The 24,915-nt window shown below is 47.8% G+C and overlaps 1 protein-coding gene across 3 annotated transcripts; it reads left to right on the plus strand.

Moving 5' to 3' along the window:
* Positions 1-120: 120 nt before the first annotated feature.
* On the plus strand, positions 121-11,852 carry FXYD5 (FXYD domain containing ion transport regulator 5). 3 transcript variants are annotated; one of them, XM_080643686.1, is made up of 10 exons: positions 121-288; positions 997-1,057; positions 2,806-2,886; positions 3,641-3,697; positions 5,295-5,390; positions 7,907-7,987; positions 8,995-9,024; positions 9,104-9,178; positions 11,549-11,594; positions 11,672-11,852. In XM_080643686.1, exons 2-10 carry the CDS (start codon positions 997-999, stop codon positions 11,775-11,777), a joined length of 633 nt encoding a protein of 210 aa, XP_080499812.1. In that variant the 5' UTR covers positions 121-288; the 3' UTR covers positions 11,778-11,852. The 3 variants fall into 3 exon arrangements, with proteins under 3 accessions (XP_080499812.1, XP_080499814.1, XP_080499813.1); XM_080643687.1 differs by having other exon boundaries at positions 208-347; XM_080643688.1 differs by lacking the exon at positions 7,907-7,987 and having other exon boundaries at positions 153-288.
* The last annotated feature ends 13,063 nt before the right edge of the window (positions 11,853-24,915 follow it).

The raw sequence follows: 24,915 nt of genomic DNA on the forward strand, positions 1-24,915 counted from the left end.
GTCCCCAAAGGATCCCCACCCAACCAAGACCTCCTAGCCCCAGGCCTGGTGGGTGGAGGTCACTGCCTGGCTTCTCCCCCCTCACCCCCTCCGCATCACCCGTAGCGTCTCCCCCTCCAGCTCCCACCCCAGGCTCTGAAGCCAGGAAACCCAAGAGGAAATGACTGAGCCCGTCTGGGTCCCCGCCCGCCGCCCGCAGGCGCTCTCCTGGCCACACCCTCCGCCTGCAGCAGCGGCCGCCGCTGCCCTCTCTCCACGAGGCTGCCGGCTCCGACCCCCCGCTCGGACGTAAGTCTCTCCTCCAACCCTCCGCCACCCTCTCCCCTCTGCCCAGGGCCCGGGCCCAGGTGAGTAAAGACTGGTCTTAGCGGATCCTCTCTGCCCCCATTCATGCTTAGTTCCCCGGCCTGCTCTGCCTTACACGGGTCCTGGGCTGCCCTGCCCTCTTCCTCCTGCCTCAGTCTCCCCAGTTTTCATCTTCCTCTTGGACCATCCCTCTCAGATCTGCCCAGCATCATGTTCTGTCGTCCCTGCAGGGAGGTCCTGACACCACTCACTTTTTCCTCTGAGGTCAGGAGCACATTACTCACTCTTCCTCTTTCCCTTCCTTGCTGACTCCTGGGCTGGGAGACAGCCCCAGAGGGAGGGAAGGGGCCCCAGGATCTACCCCTGTGCCCAGGCCCCTCTGGGTGTCCAGCAGGGTCAGTCCTGGTGGGCCAGTGCTTCTCTGCCTCAGGGGCGTCTGTGTACAGTGGCTGCTACCTGAAACCCAGTTTTGTCTGATGTGTCTTGTTTTCTTTGGGGACCTGCAGAGGGAAGAAGGGGGTGGCTGCTGGGGGCCCCACTTCTGGGACTCTCCTGTTAGCCCTGGTAGGGGGTCCTTGAAACCAGAAGTACCTGCTCAGGCTGGGGAAGGGGGCTGTAGGGATCCCTGGGGCTGCCCTGGGCCTGCCTCACTGCCATCATGGCTGACCCCCGCTCCTGCTCACCCCATAGATGTCGCCCTCAGGTCGCCTGTATCTCCTCACCATTGTGGGCCTGATTCTCCCTACCAGAGGTAAGGCCCAGCCCTTGTCTCCACCCTGCTCCAGAGCCCCCAGCCTACCTCGAGGGCCCTGCTGGGTGGGCAGCTAGTGGGTTTGGATGCCTTGTCCTGTGTCCTCACCCCCTACTGAGCTGGCACCAGGAAGTGGGGGGTCCCAATGAAGGGGCCAAGATTACATTCCTTTTGGACACCTCAGACCTGGGTGGCCGCCTCCAAGTCTGGCCAGAGCCTGCCCTGCTGAGCAGCCTCCATTTCACCTCCCAGAAGAACTGAGTTTGATTTGGCGAGGAGATGGGTGTCAGTTTTCTACTCAGCAGCCAGGAGCCCTGGGCTCCCAGCAGAGCAGCTCGCTGGATGCCCGGGTGATGCACAGTTAGGGAAAGGGGGTGAGCCAGGGCCAGTCCAAGAGCTGGAGATGTCCCCCCTTTGCCTGGGAAGTGCTTCTGAAGGCAGCAGCTATGGTGGCATTGGCAGGTGCGTTCTGCATGGCAGTGTGTGGGAGCTGGCCTTCAGCTTTACTGTATGATATTATACATGTTGCCCTGCCTGTTTCACAATGAAGAAATAGACTCAGCAAAGGGAAGTGCCTGTGCTAGAGGCTAATGAGTGGAGGCGCTGGGCCCAGTCATGCTGCCTGTCCCAGAACCCAGAGCATGCTCTCACTGACGGCCGCAGTTCTCTTGGATACAATGGTTTCCATGCATTTCTTCAGTCATGCAACAAGGAGTCGTTGAGCAGCTACTGTGTGCCAGATCTTACTGCATGCACTGTGGGAACAGCAGTGTATAAAACAGGGGCTCACATTCTATTTGGGAAAGACAGAAACCCATTGGTAAATTATATAGTATGCTAGAAGGTGATACGTGTTATGGAGAAAAATAGAGGACAGGAATGAGGATTGTTTGAATAAGGTGTTCAGGGAAGACCTTCCGAGGAGGTGAAATTTGGGCAGACACTTGCGGGAGATGAGGGAATGAGCCAAGCAGGTATCTGGGGGAGTGAGTGAGTCTGAGGAACAGCAGGTAGGCCAGGTGGCTGGGTTGGTGAACAAGGGGCAGAGTGGGACAGGAGAGGTTAGAGTAGTGACAGTAGGGCTAGGGCGAGCCACTGACTACATGTTAAGCAGTAGGGGAGACTCTACCCCCTCCATCTCATTTCACACTCTCTAAGGCCTGAGAAGTAGATTCAGTCATCCCCACCTTGCAGTTGAGGCTCAGAGTGGGTAACTCAGCAAGGGAATGGTTGGGAACAGAATTTGAGATGAGGGCCCTGGCTGATTCTAGTGCCTGGACCAGGGGTGGGCAAACTTTTTGACTCGAGGGCCACAATGGGTTCTTAAACTGGACCGGAGGGCCGGAACAAAAGCATGGATGGTTTGTGTGAACTAATATAAATTCAAAGTAAAGGAGCGGAGGGGAGAGCAAGAGAACCCTCCGCTCTTTCGGCTCTGCGGGCCGGATAGAACAGCCGAACGGGCTGGATCCGGCCCGCGGGCCGTAGTTTGCCCACGGCTGGCCTGGACTAACCCATATCTCCCATCCCACAAAGATGGAGGAAGGGTGTTGGGCATTAGCATTTCTTAAAACACTTCTAAGATCATGTATTGATTCCACCAAAGCTGATCAAAGAGCTGTCTGCTCTTCTACTGGCAGAAGGACCTCCTGAATTACACCCCCCCTCAAAGGCTTCAGAAGGGAGGGAAAGTGGGGGTGTTGGTGAGAGGAGGACCAGAGCCTGGCTTTTCATCCTTGATTTCTCAGGACAGAAATTGGAGGAGGCCACATCCATTTCTCTAGCAGACTCAACCACTGTGAACATTCATGCCCTGACTCAAACCCCAGGTGAGGAAAGAGGGACAGATCTGGTAAGATCCTATCATTGCAAATAACAATGGCATAACAATTCTCAAGCTGGACCAAACAGGTATTTTTGAATTTGCGTAACTGAAAAATCCAGGGATAGACCTCAGGCATGGCTTGATCTAGGTTCTCAAATGATCCTATCAGGAGCCTGTCTTCATTTCTTGGTTCTGATTTCTCTGTGTTGGCTTCATTCTCAGGCAGATTCTCCTATTATAGTGCCAAGATGGCACTTAGATACCTGGGACTTCCATCCTACCTGCTAAGAATCCAGAGGGAAGAGAATTTTCCCTCCCCCAATCTAGCAAATGTCCCAGAACTGAGTGTCATTGACCAAGCTCAGGTCACATACCCACACGTGAGCTGATCATTGTGGCCACAGACACAGAAAGCTGATTAGCCAGACCTGGGTCTCATGTTCAACCTCCAACAGGGCTGGTGCCAGCCCCCACTGAATTAAGTAGGCTGAGAGTTGGGGAAGGATGGTTCCCCAAAGGAAGTTCCAGGGCTCTTACCAGAGGTGGGTGGATGCTGAGAAGGGGAATGGGAATCGGTGGGAGGGCAGGGCCTGAGAAAGGGAAGATATTGCCATTGCATTTAGGCAACAAGGAAATGGCTGGATTAATTAAGTCATTTTCATAACATCAAAATTGAGTTGCTATGGAAATAACTCCTGTACCTCCATTCATGGACCTTCTCACCTCTTCTCTCTTCTCTCCCTGTTTCTGGACTTCAGACGCAATTCACCCAGAGCTCCAGTCCACCCCTCAGACTTCAACCCTGCAGGCTGGTGGTGAGTGGGGCAGTGATATGGGGGGAGGCAGGCCTGGGACCAACATTGTTTCCCCGCTTCCCCTGACACTCTGGGTCTTTGGTTACCCATTTCAGCCCTCCCAACTCTCAATCCCCTGGTTTAATTTGTGGTTGGACAGCCAGCCAACTCATTCACTTCTTTAAAAATAATCTTTTGGAATCTTGAAAAATAACATGCATGTAGAAAAGTACAAAAAACATAAATGTACAACTTAGCAAATTATTCTGAATTGAACCCCTGTGTAACCACCACCAAGTCTAAGAATAGTTTTGCAAACACCCCAGAAACTCCCTATGTGCCAACCCCATTCACTTCTTCCTTTAATCTCTTTATCTTTTTCCATTTTAAAAAATTTTTCAAATCATTTTTGAACTTTTTCTTGGAGTCTAACGTAATTCAAAAAGTGCTCCCCAATATTTTCCGTTAATGTTTAACGATACAGGTGTATATAAATACATTCTTCTTGGAAGTAATAAAATTGTGGTAGGCAAGATGAAATCCCTTTGTTCATTCCCCATCCTTGTTGTCTCTCCCATCACAGGGAGGCCCCCACTGTTAGCATTGGGTTGGGAGTAGCTCCCCAATGAGATTGTATCACATGTGTGTAACCTGGAGAAAACATGCTGACTGGGAGGTATTTGTGTGGGCTTAAGGATATTATATGATTCTTTTTTTGCAACTGGCCTTTTCTCCCTGTTTGGAAGTTCTTCCACATTCCCGTATAGACACTGATCTTGTTCTTTTTCACCGCTGTGTTCTCCACAGGGTACCTGTGCACAGTTAATGAATTGATGCACATCTTTTTAAAATATGTATTTTTATTGATTTTTAGAGAGAGAGGAAGGGAGAGGGAGAGAGAGAAACATTGATGTGAGAGCAGAACATCAATTGGCCGCCTCCTGCATGCCCACAACCGGGAATCAAGCCCCAGCAACCGGGTTTGTGGCCTGACTGGGAATTGAACTGGTGACCTTTTTGGGGCATGGGATGACACCCAACCAACTGAGCCACACAAGCCAGGCCTCTCTGCACCTCTTGATGAGCACCTTGGCCACTTCCAGTTTCTTCTGCCACACACAGTGCCACAATGAGCAACCTTGTCCCTTTCCCTTTGATCAAACACAGCACTTATGTGACTGTTTGGGTCTAAATATTTTACCCTTGTTCACTTGTTCAACCTTCACACAAACCCTCTAAGGTAGAAATGATCATTATCCCCACCTTAGAGATAGGGACATGGAAGCTCAGAGTAACTTGCCCAAATTGTCACTGCATGTCGGTGACGTGGCTGGGATCAGGGTCCAGGAACCGGGCTCTAGAACCCAGCTTTTGCCCACACACATGGGGCTAAGGACATGAACACTAAAATTTGTTTTCAAAGCTATTTGGAAATGGCTGCACTGATTTGCCTGCCACCAGCAGTCCACGAGTCCCCCTTTCCCACTCCCACAGTGCCGCTTGGCTTAGGAACGTCATTGATTTGTGCCAGCGGGAAGAGGGCCCCTTGCAGTTCTGTGGATCCATGCCGCTCATTCACTCGTTTCTTGCCCTCTCCTCCCTGCTCTTCTGACCTCAGTAGAAACACCGACCCAGACGACCCAGACGCAGCAACTGAAGGGAGAGACTGTGCTTCTAACCACAGACTCGGGGACGGATGAGAGCAGCCCGGAAGGTAGAGCCTAGCACTAGAACAGCAACATGCAAGTTTTGTTTAATTCTCATCTAGGTCAGCTTTCCCCAAGGGTATTTCTCAGAGCAACCGTTTGGGGAGTTCTTAATACATCTTCCAAAAATTTTTTTGGTTTGCCCAGCCCGTGTGGCTCAGTGGGATTTGCTGTCAAAGGTGTTTGCGAAACTCTGAGATAAAGTTAATCACGTTTCTTTCTGGCAGGATTTTCCAGAGTCTCAACAACCTTATTTGCAGCAAGTGTTTCCAAGACGGGCATCTAATTTGTGACATTTTCCAAGCCTAATAGACTCAGGATCCTCTTTTGTTCAGGTTCTTTCGCAGGGCTGGGGCCGGGAAATGTGGTTAAGGTGTTTCCTTTGCGTACGTCTTCTTGTTAGAGCAGGAGCTTTCCAAGTGTAAATTACAGAAAACCCAACTAAAATCAAAGCTTATTGGCTGTATATGTGCTGTGAAGTCCAGAGGTACCACTTTCAGGCATGGTTGGGTCAAGGAGCTCAAGTCATCATGACAGACTTGCTCCTTCTCTCTGTTGTCTTCATTCTCAAGTGGCTTTCTCCTTCTTGGTGGCAAAGATGGTCCCATAGTTCTAAGTTTAGGTACCAAACTCAGCAGCTAGAGCACATCTCTTTCTCATCATATGCACCCCAAGGTCTAGAATTGACGTTCATTGGCGCAGCTGGGGTCACATGCCCATGTCTGACCAATGAGAACCTGGGAAAAGGGCTGCTCTGATGGGTCAGGCCTGAGTTTTTTGCCTGGATCCTTGGGCTGGAGAACCTGGTCAGCCTTGTCTGAATTGCGTAGACCAAGAGTCAGGGAAGAGGTGGTTCCCCTTAATACCAGTGAGCAGCAAGTGTTACCAGAGGTGTGGGGAAGGGGGCTGAGACCAGATGAAGGTGGCCTGTGTGATGCTCCATATTTGAGGAGCAGCCCCTCCTGGAAAGGACCTGTAGCTTGGGCTACTCCTCGGCTGAGATACCGCCATAGTGTGCGTTTTGGGCACTGGGCAAGAGCATCACCTCTAAGGCCATGCCATTCCCTGTAACAGTTTTATAAGTGCTAGTTTTCCAGTGGTGCCAGTAAACTACCACATTCTGACAGAATCTATTTTATGACTGATGGAAATGAAGGGTCTTGGGGAAGGGAACATCCCCAAGTGGAGTGTAGCAACTCTGTCCACTTCCCAATTGAGAAGACATCTCCATGTCCCTCATTCACTTGTTCTGAGTCCTTGCTGCCCCGAGTTATGTGTGCTGTTCTATACTCCTGCTTATGTGTGACCGAAATTCCGCTGAGCCTCAGGGCTGCCCAGACCTGAGCACAGCAGCCCCAGTGCCTCTCTGCCACCATCTTTGTTTCTCTTGTGCTGGAGCTTGTCTCCCCGCTTGGTTCCTGTCATCTGTTGGTTCAGAGGGGCCCAAGCTTCACCTAGCTTCCACTGAGAACCCCTTCTTGGAATTTCCAAGGTCCCAGGGAAAGGCGAGACTGGGTCACGTGCTCCCCCTTGTGGCCTGGGTTACAACTGGCGAACAAGATAGACTAGGGAAGCCTGAGCACCTCCCCCCCCCCCGCCCCCCCCCCCCCCCCCCCCCCGCCTCCCCCCAAGCCAAAGAAAGGGGAAGCTGTTCCCAAAAGAATGGAGGAGTGCGTGCCAAGTAGATAATAACAGCCAATATTTGCTGGGAGTTTGCTCAGTGCTGGACCCTGTGCTAAGCTTTCATGTATTCACTCAATGCTCACAACCACCATCTTACCCCCATTTTACAGGGAAGGAACTGAGGCCCAGAGAGGTTACTCTGCTGGCCCTAGGCCACAGCCTCAAGTGGCAGAACTAGAATCTGAGCCAGGCTCTGTAGGGCCATGGTGCCTCAGCACCACACGCCACCCAGGATGTCCTTTACATTTTCTGTCCCTGCTATTAATCTTGCCTACCTCTAGGCAAGGCTTTCCCAAACATGTCAGCATCCTTGGCTGATGGTTCATGTTTTGGGAGTGAGGAGCTTGGATTGGCCTGGGGAACTCAGGGTTCATGAGGCAGCTTTTCTGCCTGTTGACTTCACCTTGGGACATCAGACAGTAGTAGCCATTTCACTGGGACACTTCTCAGTGCCAGAGGGGCAGGTCAAGAGGAGGGTCCTCTGGTATTTTCGGCTTGGGAGCAGAGGCGATATTCAAAATGTTTTATAACAAGTGTCTCCGGGCTCTGTAACTGGGCCGGGGTCCTGGGAGCACCCGGCCTGGTTATGACAGATGTTATCCTTTACTCCCTGGGTCTGGGGCCGTCCACAAAGTCCTAGGAGAGGGGTCAGGAGGTTGGAGGGAATTCAATATATTCATTATTTACTGACGTCAGGGGTCGGAGTGGGGGACAAATGTGGCTGCCCACTACATGTGTAGGTGTGGGAAGGGGGTTTCTCACAAAGACACGTCCAGTGATGCCCCTTGTTTCCCTCCATGGCTCGCTCCTGCCCTCCACCATCTTCTGGCCGCTCTCTCAGCTGATCCCACTAAAGGCACCACACTCTCCAAGCAGTCTCCAGACAAAGACTTCACGACAGATCCTGCCCGTAGACCCACTGGTCAGTAACTCCCCAGATTGGAAACAGGCAATTTCCTACCCACTGTGTGTTCTAGCACCTGGAATACTGCCTCAGTAAACATATGTTGGGTGAATACACAACTTCAAGGCTGGCAGAGGGTGGGTACAGGAGAGATGCGCAATATATGATGAATGAATACATAAATGAATGTTGCATGAAAGCCACCCCAAAACTCAGTGACTCAAAATGACAACCATTTATTTAGTTTTGAGAAACTTGAGTCTGCAATTTGGAAGTTTAATCTGGGCTCAGCTGGGTGGCTCTCCTGCTCTCACCTGGACTTATGCATCTGAGATCATTGGGGGGGTCAGCAAGGAGGTGTTTCTAGAGGCACCATGATTCTTCCCCTTGTTCTGTCTTCCACTTCCTGACCAGCCAGCCCCAATGAGCAGATGGAAATGATATGCCCATGCAACACATTCATTCATTCATTCATTCATTCATTCATTAAAAAGATATTCACCTATGTGCCAGGCACTGTTCTAGGTGCTAGGATACAGCAGTGAACAAAGCAACAAAAACCTTTGCCCTCATAGAGCAGACATTCTAGTGGGAGGAGAGAGACAAAAATAACAGCCATATTAATTATATGTCATGTGGCTTTAAAGTTGTTATAAAAAAAAATACAATGGTTAAGTTGAGAGAGTGACTGGGATCATTTTGTAAAGGGCATGGAAGGCCTCTCTGAGGAGTTGAAGGGGAAGCCATGAGGATATCTGGGGAAGCACTCTGGGCAGAGGAAGCAGCCAGTGCCAAGGCCCTGAAGTGGTCTGGCAGGTCATGAGCAGGGCTGGAGCAAATGATGAGGGGAGATTGAGGAGGTAAAGTTAGGGAGGTGATGGGAGCCAGATTGTGTGCCACTTGAGAGCTTTAGGTTTTGTTCTAAGTGCACCAACACTGAGACACAGGTGTCCCCTCTCCCTGATCCTGGTTCGCTTCACAATGTTTTGCTGAACTTCAACTTGCTCCCTGTCTGTCCCCTGCAGATTCAAGTGAGGACGATCCCTTCTCCTATGGTAAGTTACCCAGGGAGGATTCAAGGGGGAGGAAGGGTTAAGACCCTCTTACCACACACCTCCACTTTTCTCTCTGCAGATGAGTACACTCTCCGGAAACAGGGGCTATTGGTCGCAGCTGTGCTGTTCATCACAGGCATTGTGATCCTCACCAGTGAGAATGGGCATTGGGTGGGAGGGGCACCAAGACTGGGAGGGAGGAGGCCTTGGTGTGCACTATAACCCAGGGTGGGAGTAGGTTCATGAAGGTCCCTGGGCAAGGCGACCTAGTTTCATAGCCATACAAACCACCACAGAATTTAGTGACTTAAAATGGCAGCCGGCTACTTAGCTATCAATTCTGCAATTTGGAAATGTAGGCTGGGCTCAGCTGGGTGGTTCTTCTGGTTGCTGCTGGGTTTATCCATGCATCTGAGGTCAGCTGCAGGTCAGCAGGGACCTCTGTCTCTGTTGGCACCTTGGTTCTTCACCTCATTGGCCTCGGCTTGTTCATGTGGTAGTGGCAGGATAACTGGATGGTGCAGTACTCAGGACTAGTAGCAATGGGGAGCTGTAATTACACTGGCCTGAAGGGTTGAGAGAGAGAACTGTCAGAGAGGTTTGTAGCCACTGCATCATTGTAACCCAGCCAGGAGGGAGCAGGATGGAGGGGACCAGATACATAAACCTGTCTCTCCTGTCCTGCTCTCTCCTGCAGTGCCTCCCTCCCAATGCTGAAGTAGAGGGCGAGGGGCTGGGACTTTGGCGTCTCAGGTCAGCTGGCTCCCAGGGCCCAGCATCACATGGGGAAGGGAGCAGAAGGAGACTAACAAGCAGAATAACTACTTTTGAAAAAAGTTTTTAAAATGCCGCACATTAAATAAATCACTAAGGCCACCAGTTTGCAAGCTCTCAGTTAAACCATGTAACCTACACCAAGTTTTATTACCTCTCTTGTCCAACCTTCTCATCAGAAAAATGGGCAGAGCCACATAGTTTTTGTCTTAAGGTGGGAGGCAGAACATTGGCAGTAATAAAAAGAGATTAACACGTTAACACGTGTCTGAACCTCATTGAATCAGGGGTCAAGCAACATGTGTTTACTGATCCTGACTTTATGTCTAGCCTATTCTCTCCCATGTGGGAAAAGTGAGGCTCAGACAGTTGGACTGGATCCAGGTCTGTGTGTGGACAGAGCCTGAATGTTAGTTCTGGGGCCATAAATTGTTCCAGAGACAAATATTTTGGGCACCCACTCTGTGCCCAACCTGTGCAATGATGCTGGTCTTTCCCTGGGGGAGCTCAGAACTCACAGGGGGATGACAATAAACAAGCAGTAGGTCAGTGCCTGGCATGTAGTAGGTAAATGCACTAATGAGCAGAGTGGATACAGAGAAAGATAATAACCACAAGGAAAATAAAGCCATATGATGTCACTGAGAGGGAAAGGGAGAGTTGCTCTCTCTCAAGAGGTAAAATCAGAACTGATTCCTGAGGATGAGAAAGATGATTAAAAAAGCCAAAGAGGCAGAGGAAGGAGCCCCAGGTGCAGTAATGAGCTGAGCATGTGGCAATAAATGTGGAAAGAGGCTGAACAGGCCAGGGATCCGGGAAGTAAGGGTGGTGGCCAGGAGCTCCCTTTGTCTTCTAAAATCCCCTCTCAGTCACTGTGGTCCAGCCTCCTGGCCTCCCTGCTGCTCCTTAAACCCACCTGTTCCTATCCCAGGGCCTTTGCAATGACTCTTCACTCTGTGTGGAATACCCTTCCTCCAGATGTCCAAGTGGCTCTCCCATCACTGCCTTCAGGTCTTCTGCCTCCTTCCTGGCTTTTTCTTTATAGCACGCATCACCCTCTGACTTATCACCGCCTGTACACTTGACTTGGTTTGTTGTTGTTGTTTTTTTTAATCCTCATCTGAGGATATGGTGGTTGTTTTTTTAATTGATGAGAGAGTGAGAGAGAGAGAGAGAGAGAGAGAGAGAGAGAGAGAAACATAGATGTGGGAGAGAAATATCAATTGGTTGCCTCCCATACATGCCCCAACTGGGGACTGAACCCACAACCTAGGTATGTGCCCTGACCAGAGATCCAACCTGCCATCTATTGGTGCACTGGATGACACTCCAACCAACTGAGCCACCTGGTCAGGGCTAGGCTATTGATCTTATTCCTGGTCTCCCCCACTGGAAAACCAGCTCTACTAGAGCAAGTATTCTAGTCATTCTTATTCCTGGCTGTATTCCCAGGGCCTAGGTCAGTGCCTGGCACATAGTAGGTACACAGTAAACATTTGTGGAATGAATAATACACACGTTAGGAAGGTTTCCAAAGTGCTCCTTTATATGTGGGAGAAGATCCTCCCTTGGGCCCTGCACCAGCTCTTCTCCTATCTGCTTCTTATCACTTCCTCAGAGTGGCCTTGGTGCTTCCTGAAGAGCAAGGTTGATGGGCCTTGTCCTCCAGCATCCAAAGCACACACATACATACACACACAGAAATCAATATTGTTCCAACTTGTGACTGGATCATTTCCTTCATCCACAGGTGGCAAGTGTAGGCAGTTGCCCCGATTATGCCGGAATCATAACAGGTGAGCCCATCAGAAATGGGGGCCCATGACCAAGCTGCCACCAGCTTACCATGCCCACCTGCTCCCTCCCCTCACAGAGCCTACAGAGTCACAAAAGCCCAGCCTGAGAGGGAAGACCCAGATGGAGCCAGAGCCAGGGCCGATGGCCGGAACCCCCTACCTTCCCAACCCTGCCTGCCCTGAGGGCTGTCCAGCTCCCCAGGCACTGCTCCCACATTGACCATTCTGTTCAGAAAAAAGTAAAGCACTGTAATCCTTGTCTCTCAATCTCTGATCATTCATGACTGGGAGTGGAAGAAAGTGGCAGGAGCTGGGGACAGGCTCCCTGAGGACTAATGAGGTCACCCTGAAAAAACAAGGTAAGAGATATAGTGAATGAAGCCAGCCTGGGGTGAAGCAGGAGAGATGGGGGAAGGGCTGCAGGGGTTCTGGTCAGTGCTGGATTCTACCCACGACAACTTGAGACCACTGGCCTGGTCCATGCGCAGAGCCTGGTGTCCAATGTCAGCTTACCCCTAACATTGGTAGGTAGCCTTGGTAACTGGGCTAGCACAGTGGAGTTTCCAGCCCCATGGTGGCCCCCTTTTCTTCACAGTCTGGGTTCCTCCAGCATGCACACATGAGGGTTGGCCTTACATGAGTGTGGACACTGAGCCTGCATATCTGAGCTTCATCCACACCACCAGCCCACAGATTGGGCTGTCTCTCGATTTATGGGAGTGCCCACCAAGAAGATGACATAAGCCCTGGAGTGGGCTCAGAGAAATTTGGATGGGGAACTGGGTCTCGGGTTCCCAGAGCATGGTTAAGTCGAGCACAGGCTCCAGTGGGAACTTCCTGAAGGCTCCTGGGTTCTTCAGCCTGTGAGGAGGGGCTCAACCAGACCAGGCCAGAGCAGGCCCTCTGAAGTACAGGGCTTGGGGCAGAGGCCTCTACCCAGGTTTAAGGGTCATCCTGCCAAAGTAAAGGGATAAGGTCCTGTTCACAGGTGATTGCGTAAGAGTATTTCACAAACTTTAGGTCACAGCCTATTCATGGATTACAAAATCAGTTTAGTGGGCTGTGAGTAACATAAAAAGAAGTAATCCTATATAATAAAGAGCTAATATGCTAATGGTTGTGATGCCCTCACACCGTAATGACTGTCCAGCAGGAGGCTGTGTGTGTGGCGGGGCGAAGCCGCCGCGTTGCTCTGGAGACACGGTGGAAGCGGGGAGGCACCTGGAGGAGGCAGGACCATCCTGCGGCAGAAGCAGGGAGGCAGGGAAGGTGGGGGTGAGAGCCCGCAGTGCCCCCCCACCAGTCCTTCGCCACCCACTGCTTGCACTCAGCGCACCAACCGCCCACCTGCCAGGGGAAGGAGTGCAGTGCGTGCGCCACCAGGAAGCGGCACTTAAAACTCCACAGTAGGTGGGAGGCTTCCACGCTCTCCTCTAGTGCCATGATAGGGCGGAGCCGCCACATTGCTCCAGAGATTGGGGGGAAGCAGGGAGGTGCCAGGAGGAGGCAGAACCAGCCCGAGGTAACTCACAGGACAGAGGGCGGGGCTTGAAGCGGCCAGAGAAGGCCGGAGGGGATGGGGGCGGGGCCAGGTGGGCTTGAGTTCTGGGTGGAGAGGTTAGGGTGTCAAGGCAGGGCCAGGTGCACGTGGGTGGGCAGGGCTTCGTGATTTTGTGTGCCGGGTCACTAGTAAGATATAAAAGGAAATATGAGTGTATCAAATAATATAGCTATATATATATATATATCCTCTTCTCAATTTTTTGCCACAATTTCATCCTAGCTGTATTATTATTTACTTTTATTTTAATAAATCAACTCACTTTAAACCTTAAGTACATTTATTTTAAAAACACTATCATGTATGGAAAAAGCACTGCTTCATATAAAAAGAACATAGCCAGAAAGATAAACCTAATGAAAACAAACACATATATGTGATATGAATCATAAATATGTGACATATTCTGTATTATATATATATATATATACACACACATAAATTATGAGTATTATATTATATATGTGTATATTATATATGTGATGGACATTGTATGTGATATACATATATACATATAGGGAGAATATTAAAAATATTTTTGACTGGCAGCTACCAGCAACAGAACAGATGCCTAACCAATCAGGAGGGAATACCACTCATATACATATTATATGCATATTACATATGTACACATACACATACATATATGAGTGTCAACTCTCTTTCTAACTTAAATACATTATTTTAAAAATTACAATCATATATGGAAAATCGGTACTGCTTGATATAAATAGAAGATAGCCATAAAGATAAACCCAGTGGAAAGTAACAAGCAAAAAAGATTAAGTGCATTCTAGCTGGAAACTGACTTGTTGGCCAAGGGCTCTGAGCCAGGGATCAGAGCCTGCTCAGTTGGAGGGACCATCAATTGTCTGCTCAAAGTTCAGGAGGCCAAGACCGCTCTCACTTTTGACACTAACTGCGTTTGTCCCCAAGGACACCCTTAGGTTCAATGACTCACTTGAAGGACTCATAGAACTCATTGAGAGCTGTTATACTCTCAGTTACAGTTTATTACAGTGACAGAAACCAGATTAGTATTTGCCAAGAAGAGACACATGGGCAGAGACCAGGAAAGTTCCAAGCACAAAGCTTCCAATTGTCCTCTCCCAATGGGGTCGGGACAGTGCTACCTGCGGGCAACAATGTGTGACAACTTGCATGAGGTACTGCCAACTAGGGAAGCTCCTGCAAGCCTTGTGTCCAGAGCTTTCATGGGAGCTCAGTCACAAAAACATCACAGACCATCCACACGGTCACCTTAGTTTCCAATCCCTTTGGAGGCTGAGCTGGTACCTGTGGCCCACAGACCCCCCCCTCCCAATCAATCCCATGGTTAGAAAAAGCCCCAGGTAAAGAAAGACACTCTTTAGAGGCAGGACATTCCAGGGGCGTACCTTCCTGGAGCTGAGGGCAAAAGTCAGACCTCTCTTTGAATAAGGTTAATTCTTTACTACACAGAGCCTCCCTCCCTCGTATCATTTGATGCATTAAAAGATATTCAAAGGTTATACACTCTTTCATGATGGGAATCAATGTGACAGTATTATTTGGGGCCTAAAACCATTGCATGTGCCACCATTGGAGCACAGCCTGGTCTTGGGTATTCACCAGCATTCAGGGAAGATCAAGGGCAGCGCTGACCCACTGCATGGATGATTGGGGGATTGGCACTCTGTGTCCATTCACCGCTCATTCCATCTTCCCTGGGGTGAGATGAAAAGCTAATCCTATGTTTCTCATAGGGGTTCTGGATGTGGCTCCAGCTCTGCTAATTAGAGGCCCTCCTATGAAATTTAGAAGGCCAAAGAGAACATCTTTTTGCCTAATTGGCTATATTATGCTGCCGTGTTTGTGAAGGTGACAAGGTTTTCAGTGACACCATTCCAGTATCCAGTCACTAACTGGTGGGAATTAAGATGCAGTTACACACACACACACACACACACACACACACACACACACACACACGGCATCTAAATGGTCAATAAACACATGAGAAGATGCTCAGTATTATTAATCATCCGGAAAAATAAATGAAAATCAGAATGAGACACCATCACACACAGAAAGGCTAAGATGAAAAATACTAACAATACCAAGTTGAAAGAGGATATGGATCAAGTGGAATTTTCATACATTGCTGTAAATTGTTAGAATCACTTTAGAAAACTATCAGTTTCTTTAAAGATAAATGTAAACTTAACATATGACCCAGCCATTCAATTTGTAGATATTCATCCAAGAGAAAGGAAACCAGATGTCCACACAGAGACTCGTACATGAATGTTTGTAGCAGCAATATTTGTAATAGCAAAAAATTGAAAACAACCCTAAAAGGCCATCAGTATAGGTGAGTGAATACCAGCTGTGGCATTTGTGTGCATTGAATACTGCTCAGCAATGAAAAGGGGCCACCACTGGTGCACACAACACATGGACAAATCTCAAAAGCTTTATCCTAAGTGACAGGAGCCAGATACAGGATTCAGACTGTATAACTCCACCTTCGTGAAGTCCTGGAATGAGCAAAAGTAACCGATGGTGACAGAAGTCAGAATAATAGTTGCCTCCCCCTGGCCATGTTGCTCAGTTGGTTGAAGCATCCACCAAAAGGTTGTGGGTTCGATTTCCAGTCAGGGCGTGTACAGGAGGTAAACAATAAGTATTTCTTTTTCACGTCAATGTTTCTCTCTCCCTTCTCTCTCTCCAAAATCAATAAAAAAACAACACACATCCTCAGGTGATGATTAAAAACAAACAGTTGCCTCTACTATTATGTTGCCTCTACTGTGGGGATGTGGGGCTGACTGAGAAGGGGCATAAGGGAACGTTCTTGAAGGATTGAAATGTTCGGTATCCTGATAGTGGTGCAGATTACAGGAATATATATATATTGCTCAGAACTGATTGAAGTGTACACTTAAGATCTGTGTACTTTGTAAATAATACCGCAATGAACATAGGGGTGCATACATTCTTTCAAGTTAGCATTTTGGGTTTCTTAGGATATATTCCCAGAAGTTAAATCACTGGGTCATAAGGCAATTCCGATTTTAATTTTTTGAGGTATTATAGAATTGTACACCTGAAACCTACATAATTGTATTAACCAATGTCACCCCAGTAAATTCAATAAAAAGGAAAGATCTGTGTACTTTACTATATGTGAGTTATACCTCAAAGCAAACCAGAACAGAATTGAAAACAAAAGGGAAATTATGTCCTGGTTGGTGAAGACTTTCTGCTCTTGGGTCAGAGACAGAGCAACAGGATCCTGAAGATGCCATGTGCAGTGGGGCCTCCTGATTGGGGTATAGGGAGGTGCTCCCTATATGGATCAGTTTGGTCTTTATGAAATAATAGAAAACATATATGCTGGGTTTTGCTACCTGTTCCTGACATGCAGCTCCTAAAACCCTTGTAATTTCCTAGGTGATAAGAACACCAGGAGCATCTTTTGTTTTAATATTTGCTCTTTGACCCTTGTTCCTGATACAGAGACCTTAAATCCGTCGGAATTTCCTGGGTCATAGGAGTGTCTTTTGTTCTAATGAGGCAATGTTTCATGGGCTCCAGGATGGGGGCTGGGCACTAGAAAGCCCAGGCCATGTTTAGAAGTTTAAAACTTTCAGCCCCATTCTCTATCATCCAGCAGGGAGAGAGGGGCTGGAAAGTGAGTTAACGATCAATCATACCTGCATGATGAAGCCTCCATAAAATCCCAATAGTATGGGGTTCAGAGCGTTCCTTGTACTGGGAGGGTGACACCAAAACTCCATGGGGACAGAAGCTCCTGTGCTTGGGACCCTTCCAGACCTCACCCTATGCATCTCTTCATCTTGCTGCTCATCTGTATTTTTTATTATATTGTTTTCCTATATAATAAAGAGCTAATATGCAAATGGTCATCATGCCCTCATGCCATCACACTGTCATGTCATAACGGCTCAGACACTCAACACTGGGGAGAGAGGAATGGGGACCAGCCAGGCTGTGGCCTGGGAAAAGGACAAGCCGCCCGTCCTGCGGTCCTGGGCACCAGCGGCTGCGCCTGCACCTGCAGCCTGAGAGAGGGACAAGCCGCCTGCCCCGTGGTCCCAGGCACCAGTGGCTGAACCTGCGCCTGTAGCGTGGGAGAGCGACAAGCCACCCGCCCGCAGTCCCAGGCGCCTGCAGCTGTGGCCCGGGCAAAGCCGGCCTGGGTCCTGGATGCCTGTGGCCGGCCAGAGGGAAGGAAGCCTGGGTCCCGGGTGTGGGGTGAGGCAGAGGGGGTTAGGGGCAATCAGGCTAGCAGGGGAGCAGTTAGGGGTGATCAGGCCAGTAGGGGAGCAGTTAGGGGTGATCAGACAGGCAGGCAGAGGTGGTTAGGGACAATCAGGTGGGCAGAGGTGGTTAGGGGCGATCAGGCAGGCAGGCAGGCAAGCGGTTAGGAGCCAGCGGTCCCAGATTGTGAGAGGCAGTCGGACATCCCCTGAGGGGTCCCAAATTGGAGAGGTTGCAGGCTGGGCTGAGGGACCCCTGCCCCTGTGCACAAATTTTGTGCACTGGGCCTCTATTCTATATATTTAAAAGCCTAAGCGACCATCCAACCATTTGACTATTCGACCGTTCAACTGGTAGCTATGACACGCACTGACCATCAGGACACTCAACACACAGGCATGGAAACATGGAACAGACTTATGAATCTCAGAGGGAAGGGAGGAGGGGGGAGGGCAGGAAGAGATTATCCAAAGATCTTATATGCATACTGGAAGCCTGGTGCACAGATTTGTGCACCAGTGGGGTCCCTCAGCCTGGCCTGCGGGGATTGGGCCGAAACCAGTAGTCCTACATCCCCTGAAGGGTCCCGGATTGCGAGAGGGTGCAGGCCAGACCAAGGGACCCCACTGGTGCACGAATCCATGCACTGGGCCTCTAGTTATAGACTGAGTAGCCAGATTATTTGATCTCTGAATGCATAATAATCTGGCCACTCAGTGTGTATGTGTGTGTGTGTGTGTATTAGAGGCCCGGTGCATGAATTCATGCATGGGTGGGGTCTGGCCAGTCTGGCCAGGGGGAGGGGACATGGGCAGTTGGCCGGCCTGCCTGCTGGTCGAACTCCTGGTTGAGGAGACAATTTGCATATTAGCCTTTTATTATATAGGATATACACTGAGTGGCCAGATTATTATGCATTCAGAGATCATAATAATCTGTCCACTCAGTGTATAATAAACTGGTAAACATAAGCATTTCCCTGATTCTGTGAGCTATTCCAGCAAATAGCCAAATCCAAGCAGGGGAGGTCATGGGAACCTCCAATTTGTAGCCAACTTGGACAGAAGTTGTGGGTAACATGGGGACCTGGTAGCAATTGACATCTAAAGTGGAGGGGGGCAGTCTTGTGGGACTGAGCCCTTAACCTGTGGTGTCTATACTAACTCAAGTTAGTGTTGGATTGAATTGAATTGTAAGACACCCAGCTGGTGTCACAGAGAATTGCTTGGTGTGGGGAAAAGAACCCACACACTTGCTATCAGAAGTGCTGTGAGTGTGGTAGTTGTGTGTGAGAGCAAAGGAGAGACACAGGAGGAGTGAGGTTTTCCTCACAGTCATGTCCTGGGAATCATTTGCAAAGTCATAGACTAGAGCCCATTCAACTAGCCTTTCCAAAGAACTGGTCAACCCCTAATTCCCTATATCAAGCCAGCCCATTTTTGAAAATTGACAGAAATAAATAAGGTCAAAATCTAAGTAGTTTACAACAGAAGTTTGTTTCTCACTCACACTGCATGCTCACTGCGGGTCAGCTGGGAGCGATGCTGCAACCCAAGTTGATGGAGAAGCTGCTATCAGAAACATTTCTAGTTATCACTGACAAAAAGAGAATGAGGTGAGACACACACTGGCACTTGTAGCCTCTGCCAGGGAGGGGCACACAGCATGTCTGCGCACATTTCATTGGTCAAAGCAAACCACCAGGCCATATTTGAGCTCAAGAGGGCAGGAAACTATAATCTTCTGGATATTGGTGAACAGCTTGCCACAAAGGGATTCATTATCTCACGTAGCAAAAATTCTGGAAGCAGAAACTGTATTCAACTGCAAGAGACTTAAGCCAGAAACAATAGTGGCTTAAAGAAAGTGGTTTATTTCTCTGACACATAACAGAACATTGAGGTGTGTAGTCTAAGGCTGGGGAAGGGGTTCCTTGATGTAATAAGGGACCAGACTCCCAATGACTTATTGCTCTTCTACCCTTAGCATGTGGCTCTAATCCTCAAGGTCATGAAGTGGCTGCAGAAGCTCAGCCATCATGCTGATAACATGGTAACTAGTTATTAATAACAGGAAAGGGGCAAAGGGAAGGCCAAGTATTATAGGCATGTCATTTGGGCAGCTTCACCAGGAAGCTAAAGCTTTACACTCCCCAGGGAGCCACCAGTCTGCTCCCTGCAGATTCCTGGGGGAAGAGACTGGACGGGGAGGAGAGTCTACGCACGCCCAGTACAGTTGGGGTGCCATTGGAAAGGTATTTGTCAATCACACCTGGGAACAGGTCATTGGCCAGAATGGGTGTGGCCTCTGCAAGGGTGTGAAATTTGGGATATTTAATCCCCTAAACAAAGGAGTTCGCTCTCTTGATTGCTCTTGGTGTGTTGTGTTTGACTCCTAGCTTGTGAGGCTCCTGCTTCCTGTATTCATCATGGGCCCTGTGAACCCCACACACAATAGACTAATGGACTGTAACAAGCCTGCTCTGAACTGGATCTGGCTGCAACACAGAACGGAAACTCTAGACACCGGCTTTGCTTCCAGCTCTACTGAAACCCCAGCTACACTTCTATAACTGGATTAAGAGAAATGGGACTTTGGAAACCCAGGGATGTAATTCCACACAAATAAAACCCACTCATCCTCCTGTGAGAGTCTCAGAAAATTATTTTCCTTGAGATATCGTAAGGACTCCACCCCCAGCATGCAGAGGGGAAAGGGACACCTCAATTTCCCTGATAACAATGCCACATTCCAGGGAAAAAAAAGAGGCAAGAGGAAAAGAAAAAGGTGGGTCCTGGCTGGGTAGTTCAGTTGGTTAGAGCATCATCCCGATACTCCAAGGTTGCAGTTTCAGTCTCTGGTCAGGGAACTTATAAGAAGCAACTGATGAATGCATAAATAAGTGGAACAACAAATTGATCTTTCTCTCTCTCTCAAAATCAATCAACAGCCCTAGCTGGTTTGGATCACTGGATAAGAGCTTTGGCCTGTGGACTGAAGGGTCCCGGGTTCGATTCCGGTCAAGGGCACATGCTCGGGTTGTGGGCTCAATCCCCCATAGGGGGCATGCAGAAGGCAGCCAATCAATGGTCCTCTCTCATCATTGATGTTTCTATATCTCTTTCCCTCTCCCTTCGTCTCTGAAATCAATAAACATATATTTAAAAAAATAAAAATCAATCAATAAATAAAAATTTTATAAAAGAAAAAGATAAGAGAAAGGAACCACTAGGTGACTCAGTTCCTTTTAGAGAGTTTCCAAGATCCCATCCCAAAGACTTCTACTTGCTTCTGATTATCCACCTCTAACTGCAAGAGGAAACTGAAAAGCAGAGCCTTTTAGCTGAATCCAGGGCATCCTGAGTGCCATCAGGGAGAATAATACTGGAGTCTGTTGCAACCTCCAGGGACAGAACACTGAATCTCAGACTTGGAGAAGCATTAGAGATCTCTCCAATTGTGGCCCCAGGGCTCTCCAAAGGCTGTCATCTGCTGCCCAGACCCCTCTGGCACAGGACACTTTTTTATGTGAAGTTTTGAACTGCAGCCTCCTCCTTCACTCTTACATCAGGGGAGAGATTCTTGCCAAGAGCTAATAGAGTGGCTCCTGTAATGCAGCCAGCCTCCTGAGTACAACAATGACAAGGTTCTTATTCTGGAAGAATTAAAGCCAAATTACATTAACTGAAAGAAGTCTGATTACTCATCTGAAGCTAGATTGTGCTTTTCTTGGGGTATTGGGAGGGACCTTCAATGCTTGCTTCAGTAAGGTGTGTTTGCTTTAAGGAGGTTGATGAGTCAATGTGCTTCAGCTCCTGCTCATGGGAGATTAAACAGGATTTGAAACATCAAACATCTTCTAAATTGGCTTTGTAATGTGTCCACTCATCTAGGTTAATCTACATTTTCCAGAACTCCTCTTCCCATGTCTCTCTGCTTATGGTTGGGAGGGCCACAGAGATGTTCTCTTGGGAGATTTGCTGGGTAGAGGTTGGAGCAGCAGCCTTTTGTGGCTTACATGTAAGATAGCAAGTAGGCCTGCAAGTGCTGTACTTCCCCCTAGAGCCTCCTTCAGTTTCTCCCATTCCTGGGCCAGGTGTGTGCTTAGCCCCATCACAAGAGGCCCTGGTTTCAGCAGGACACCTGCACCACCAAGGTAAAAGGCAAAGAGAATAACATGGGGTTCAGTCCATATCCATGGACTCCAGCCCCTGCTTGTGGGTTGCAGATTGCTCTTGATCTCCCCAACCTTACATCATCTTCCCTTCCTCACTGCCTGTCCCATGGACTTCAAGTTCCAGGATAAGCTCAGAGTTAACAGCCTTACAGAGACAGCTTAACCAGCTCCCACAGTTGTGAAAGGTCAAATTCCTGTAACAAATTGTTTGTGTGTGAGTGTGTGTATGGTTCTGCTTTGCTGACACAGAATTTGGTCTCAGAGTGGCTCCAGAAGAATAGAATCTTAAGGATGAGTTATGGGTCTTTTTTTTTTTTTTTTAATTGGTTCTCTGATCTAACTGGTTTTAAAGTAATTAATGACCCAGTTTCCAGTAGTAAAGGGGACAAATAGTTCATGGCCTGAAGTGGGGAAACAGTTATTCAGATCATTACCAGTAGTTTCCTGTATGAGGTTCCTACATAAGGCAAAGCTCTGAGTGGACAAGTATTTGCTTCCATAGAACAATTAAGTAAAAATAAAGAGTGTAATGGGGTTGGTTGGTTGCTTCTAACTGTGGTGAAAACTTAGGGAAAGAAAATGGTGAGCTCAGAGCTTTAAATTTCCAGCTCAGGATATATAAGAGGGACTTGAAAACTTCCGTGACTGCTCTGAAAGAAACTGCTTTCCCATGGCCACACGGGAGAGAGTTCTGTAAAGCACACTCAAAGTCAAATCCTGTGGGTGACTGGATTCAGCACAAATGGAACTTCCAGTCTCACAGGGTCTCTTTTTAAAGTTGTGGCATTGTTTGGAAAGGAGTGGGATCCTGAAAGTTGGGACGGGGACATATGAAAAGATTCTAATAAGCCTGGGATCTAAAACCCCTCAATTCTTCTGAATTCCCTTTGATCATAGAAGCAAATTGCACTCCTGGCTGAAGAGGGTGGTTTCCTCTTGCCTAAAGAAATGTAACGGCCTTGCCTAAGGTAGCTGCCCAGCAAGGCCCTGCAGATACTTCTCAGGACCTGTTCCCATCATCCCTTCTTGCTTCTAAGACCTATAATTAGGCCCAACTCTCAACAGAATCCAAAGGGGGAGGTACAAAATATGACCCACACAGAGGTGCAATGTAACATCAAAACAATTGCCAATTTCTGTTTGCCTATTTATGTAAACATAAAACTGGAAAATATATGTGGAAATAGATGTTAAAAGTGTGGAATTAGGCAAAAGAATATAAAGTTAGATCAAGCCAAATTTATTGATACTAGAGGCCTGGTGCATGAATTCATGCACAAGTGAGGTCCCTTGGCCTGGCCAGTGATCAGGGCCAGCCATGAGAGGTTGGCTGTGGGAGCACACTGACCACCATGGGGAAGCTCCTGCATTGACAGTCTGCCCCCTGGTGGTCACTGTATGTCATAACGACCGGTTGACCAGTCATCGGTCTATCAGTTGTAAAAGTCGCTTAAGGTTTTTATATATATAGATTGCCTCACAAAGCAGAGATTCTGGATTCAATGTTTGAGCTTCAGGAGCTAAGAATAGCTTTGACAGTTTGTGTGGTTGACTGATATGTGGACCCAAAGGTGACCTATACTAGGTTGAAATGTCAGAAGTTCTTGGTATATTGTAGAGCATGTGTCAGCTAGCTTTTCCTATAAAAAGCTAGAGAGTAAATGTTTTAGGTTTTACAGGCCAGTGCCAGTTAAAATTATTCAACTTGCGCATTGTAGCAGAAAAGCAGCCAGACAACTTATAAATGAATGAGCATGGCTGTGTTCCAATAAAAGTTTACAAACACTAAAATTTGAATTTCATGACAAATTTTTACATGTCACAGATATTATTCTTCTTTTGATTTTATTTCATTTTAAAAATGTAAAAACCATTTTTAGACTGCAGGCCATACAAAAACAGCTTGTAGGTGGTTATGTGCTGACCCCTGCCTTAGCGGAATCTCTCTAAAGGCTTAGAACTTGAGGGACACCATGCTAAATAAAGTAAGCCAGACACAGAAAGACAAATACTGAATGATATCACTTGTAAGTGGAATCTAAAAATGTCAAACTCATAAAGAAAAGAGTAGATAGGTGGTGGTTGCTAGGGACTTGGGGGTGGATGGGAAAAATGGAGGGATGTTGGTCAAAGGGCACAAAATTCAGTTATATAAGATAAATAATTCTGAAGTTCTAATGTACAGCTCAGTGACTATGGTTAATAATACTGTATATATTACAGTAATACTGAAATTTGCTAAGAGAGTACATCTTAGGTGTTCTCACTACAGGGAAGAAAAAGGATAATTGCGTGAGGTGATGGCAGTGTTATTAGCTTGACTTGGTAATCATTTCACAATGTATGCATATACCAAAGCACCATGTTGTATACCTTAATTATATACATATTTTATTTGTCAATTATACCTCAATAAAGCTGAGGGGAAAAAAACACAGGCTGAGGGATATTGGAACACCAAGTACTTTTGTCATTTAAGATTGCTTATCCACATACACTGGTAGGGTCAAGGGGACACAGGAGTTTTTCCCTGTGGTGAGAACACTTAAGATCTACTATCTAATAGACAATCACTATTATTAACTATCATGTAGCTATCAGAAATAAATTCATGAGGGGAGGTCCTGGCATCCTTGAAGAGCTTTGTGGTGGCTCTTTTTTGTAGGTCAGAAATGCTACTAGAATTGTTCACAATTGAACTGGGATCTCTAAGTGCAATAGGTATAATGAGATCCAGGGGTGGTAGGGATGTGGTGGCACTTATATGTCCAAGATAAGGTGGGCATGATTACTGCTAGTGAAGTCAAAACAGTATTAAGAATAGAGGTCTTTGGCATTCATTAATTTATCATGGTAATCTCTTAGAAGTGAAATAGATGGGGAGTCTACTAAAGTACTCTGGGGTCTATTGAAGGCTGACAACTTCCAGGACAAGGGTTGGCTGGTAAATTTTGGTTAATTTCAGTCAGCTTTGGATCCTAGCACAGTAGCAGCTACTCATCTCCCAAACCCAGACCTATGGCAGGCAGCTGTGAATGTGTTCCTGGAGCAGCTTGCACATACCCTCCAGGACAAGAATGGGCAAAAAGCATTTTTGTCCTCCAAATATTAAGGATCTGTGCTATGATCACTGATTGCTGCTTCTGATCACAGAGTTTCAGACCAAAAGACAGGTAGTCAATGATGTTGCACTTTCCCCCATGTTGTTAACCAGCCAAAATGACTTTGAGGAGATTTAAAGGGCCGGTGCTCTCTTTTCCCCACCTTTATTGCATCCCCCCCTTATTTTTAGGAGTTGGATAGTAAACACTAAGGCA

Source organism: Plecotus auritus (genome assembly GCF_963455305.1).
Source record: "Plecotus auritus genome assembly, chromosome: 10".
Lineage (NCBI taxonomy): Eukaryota > Metazoa > Chordata > Mammalia > Chiroptera > Vespertilionidae > Plecotus > Plecotus auritus.

Coding starts and splice junctions, on each gene's coding strand:
- FXYD5 (XM_080643686.1), top strand. CDS start 997: ATGTCGCCCTCAGGTCGCCTGTATCTCCTCACCATTGTGGGCCTGATT. Junction 3,698..5,294: donor TTCAACCCTGCAGGCTGGTG/GTGAGTGGGGCA, acceptor TTCTGACCTCAG/TAGAAACACCGACCCAGACG. Junction 5,391..7,906: donor GGATGAGAGCAGCCCGGAAG/GTAGAGCCTAGC, acceptor CCGCTCTCTCAG/CTGATCCCACTAAAGGCACC.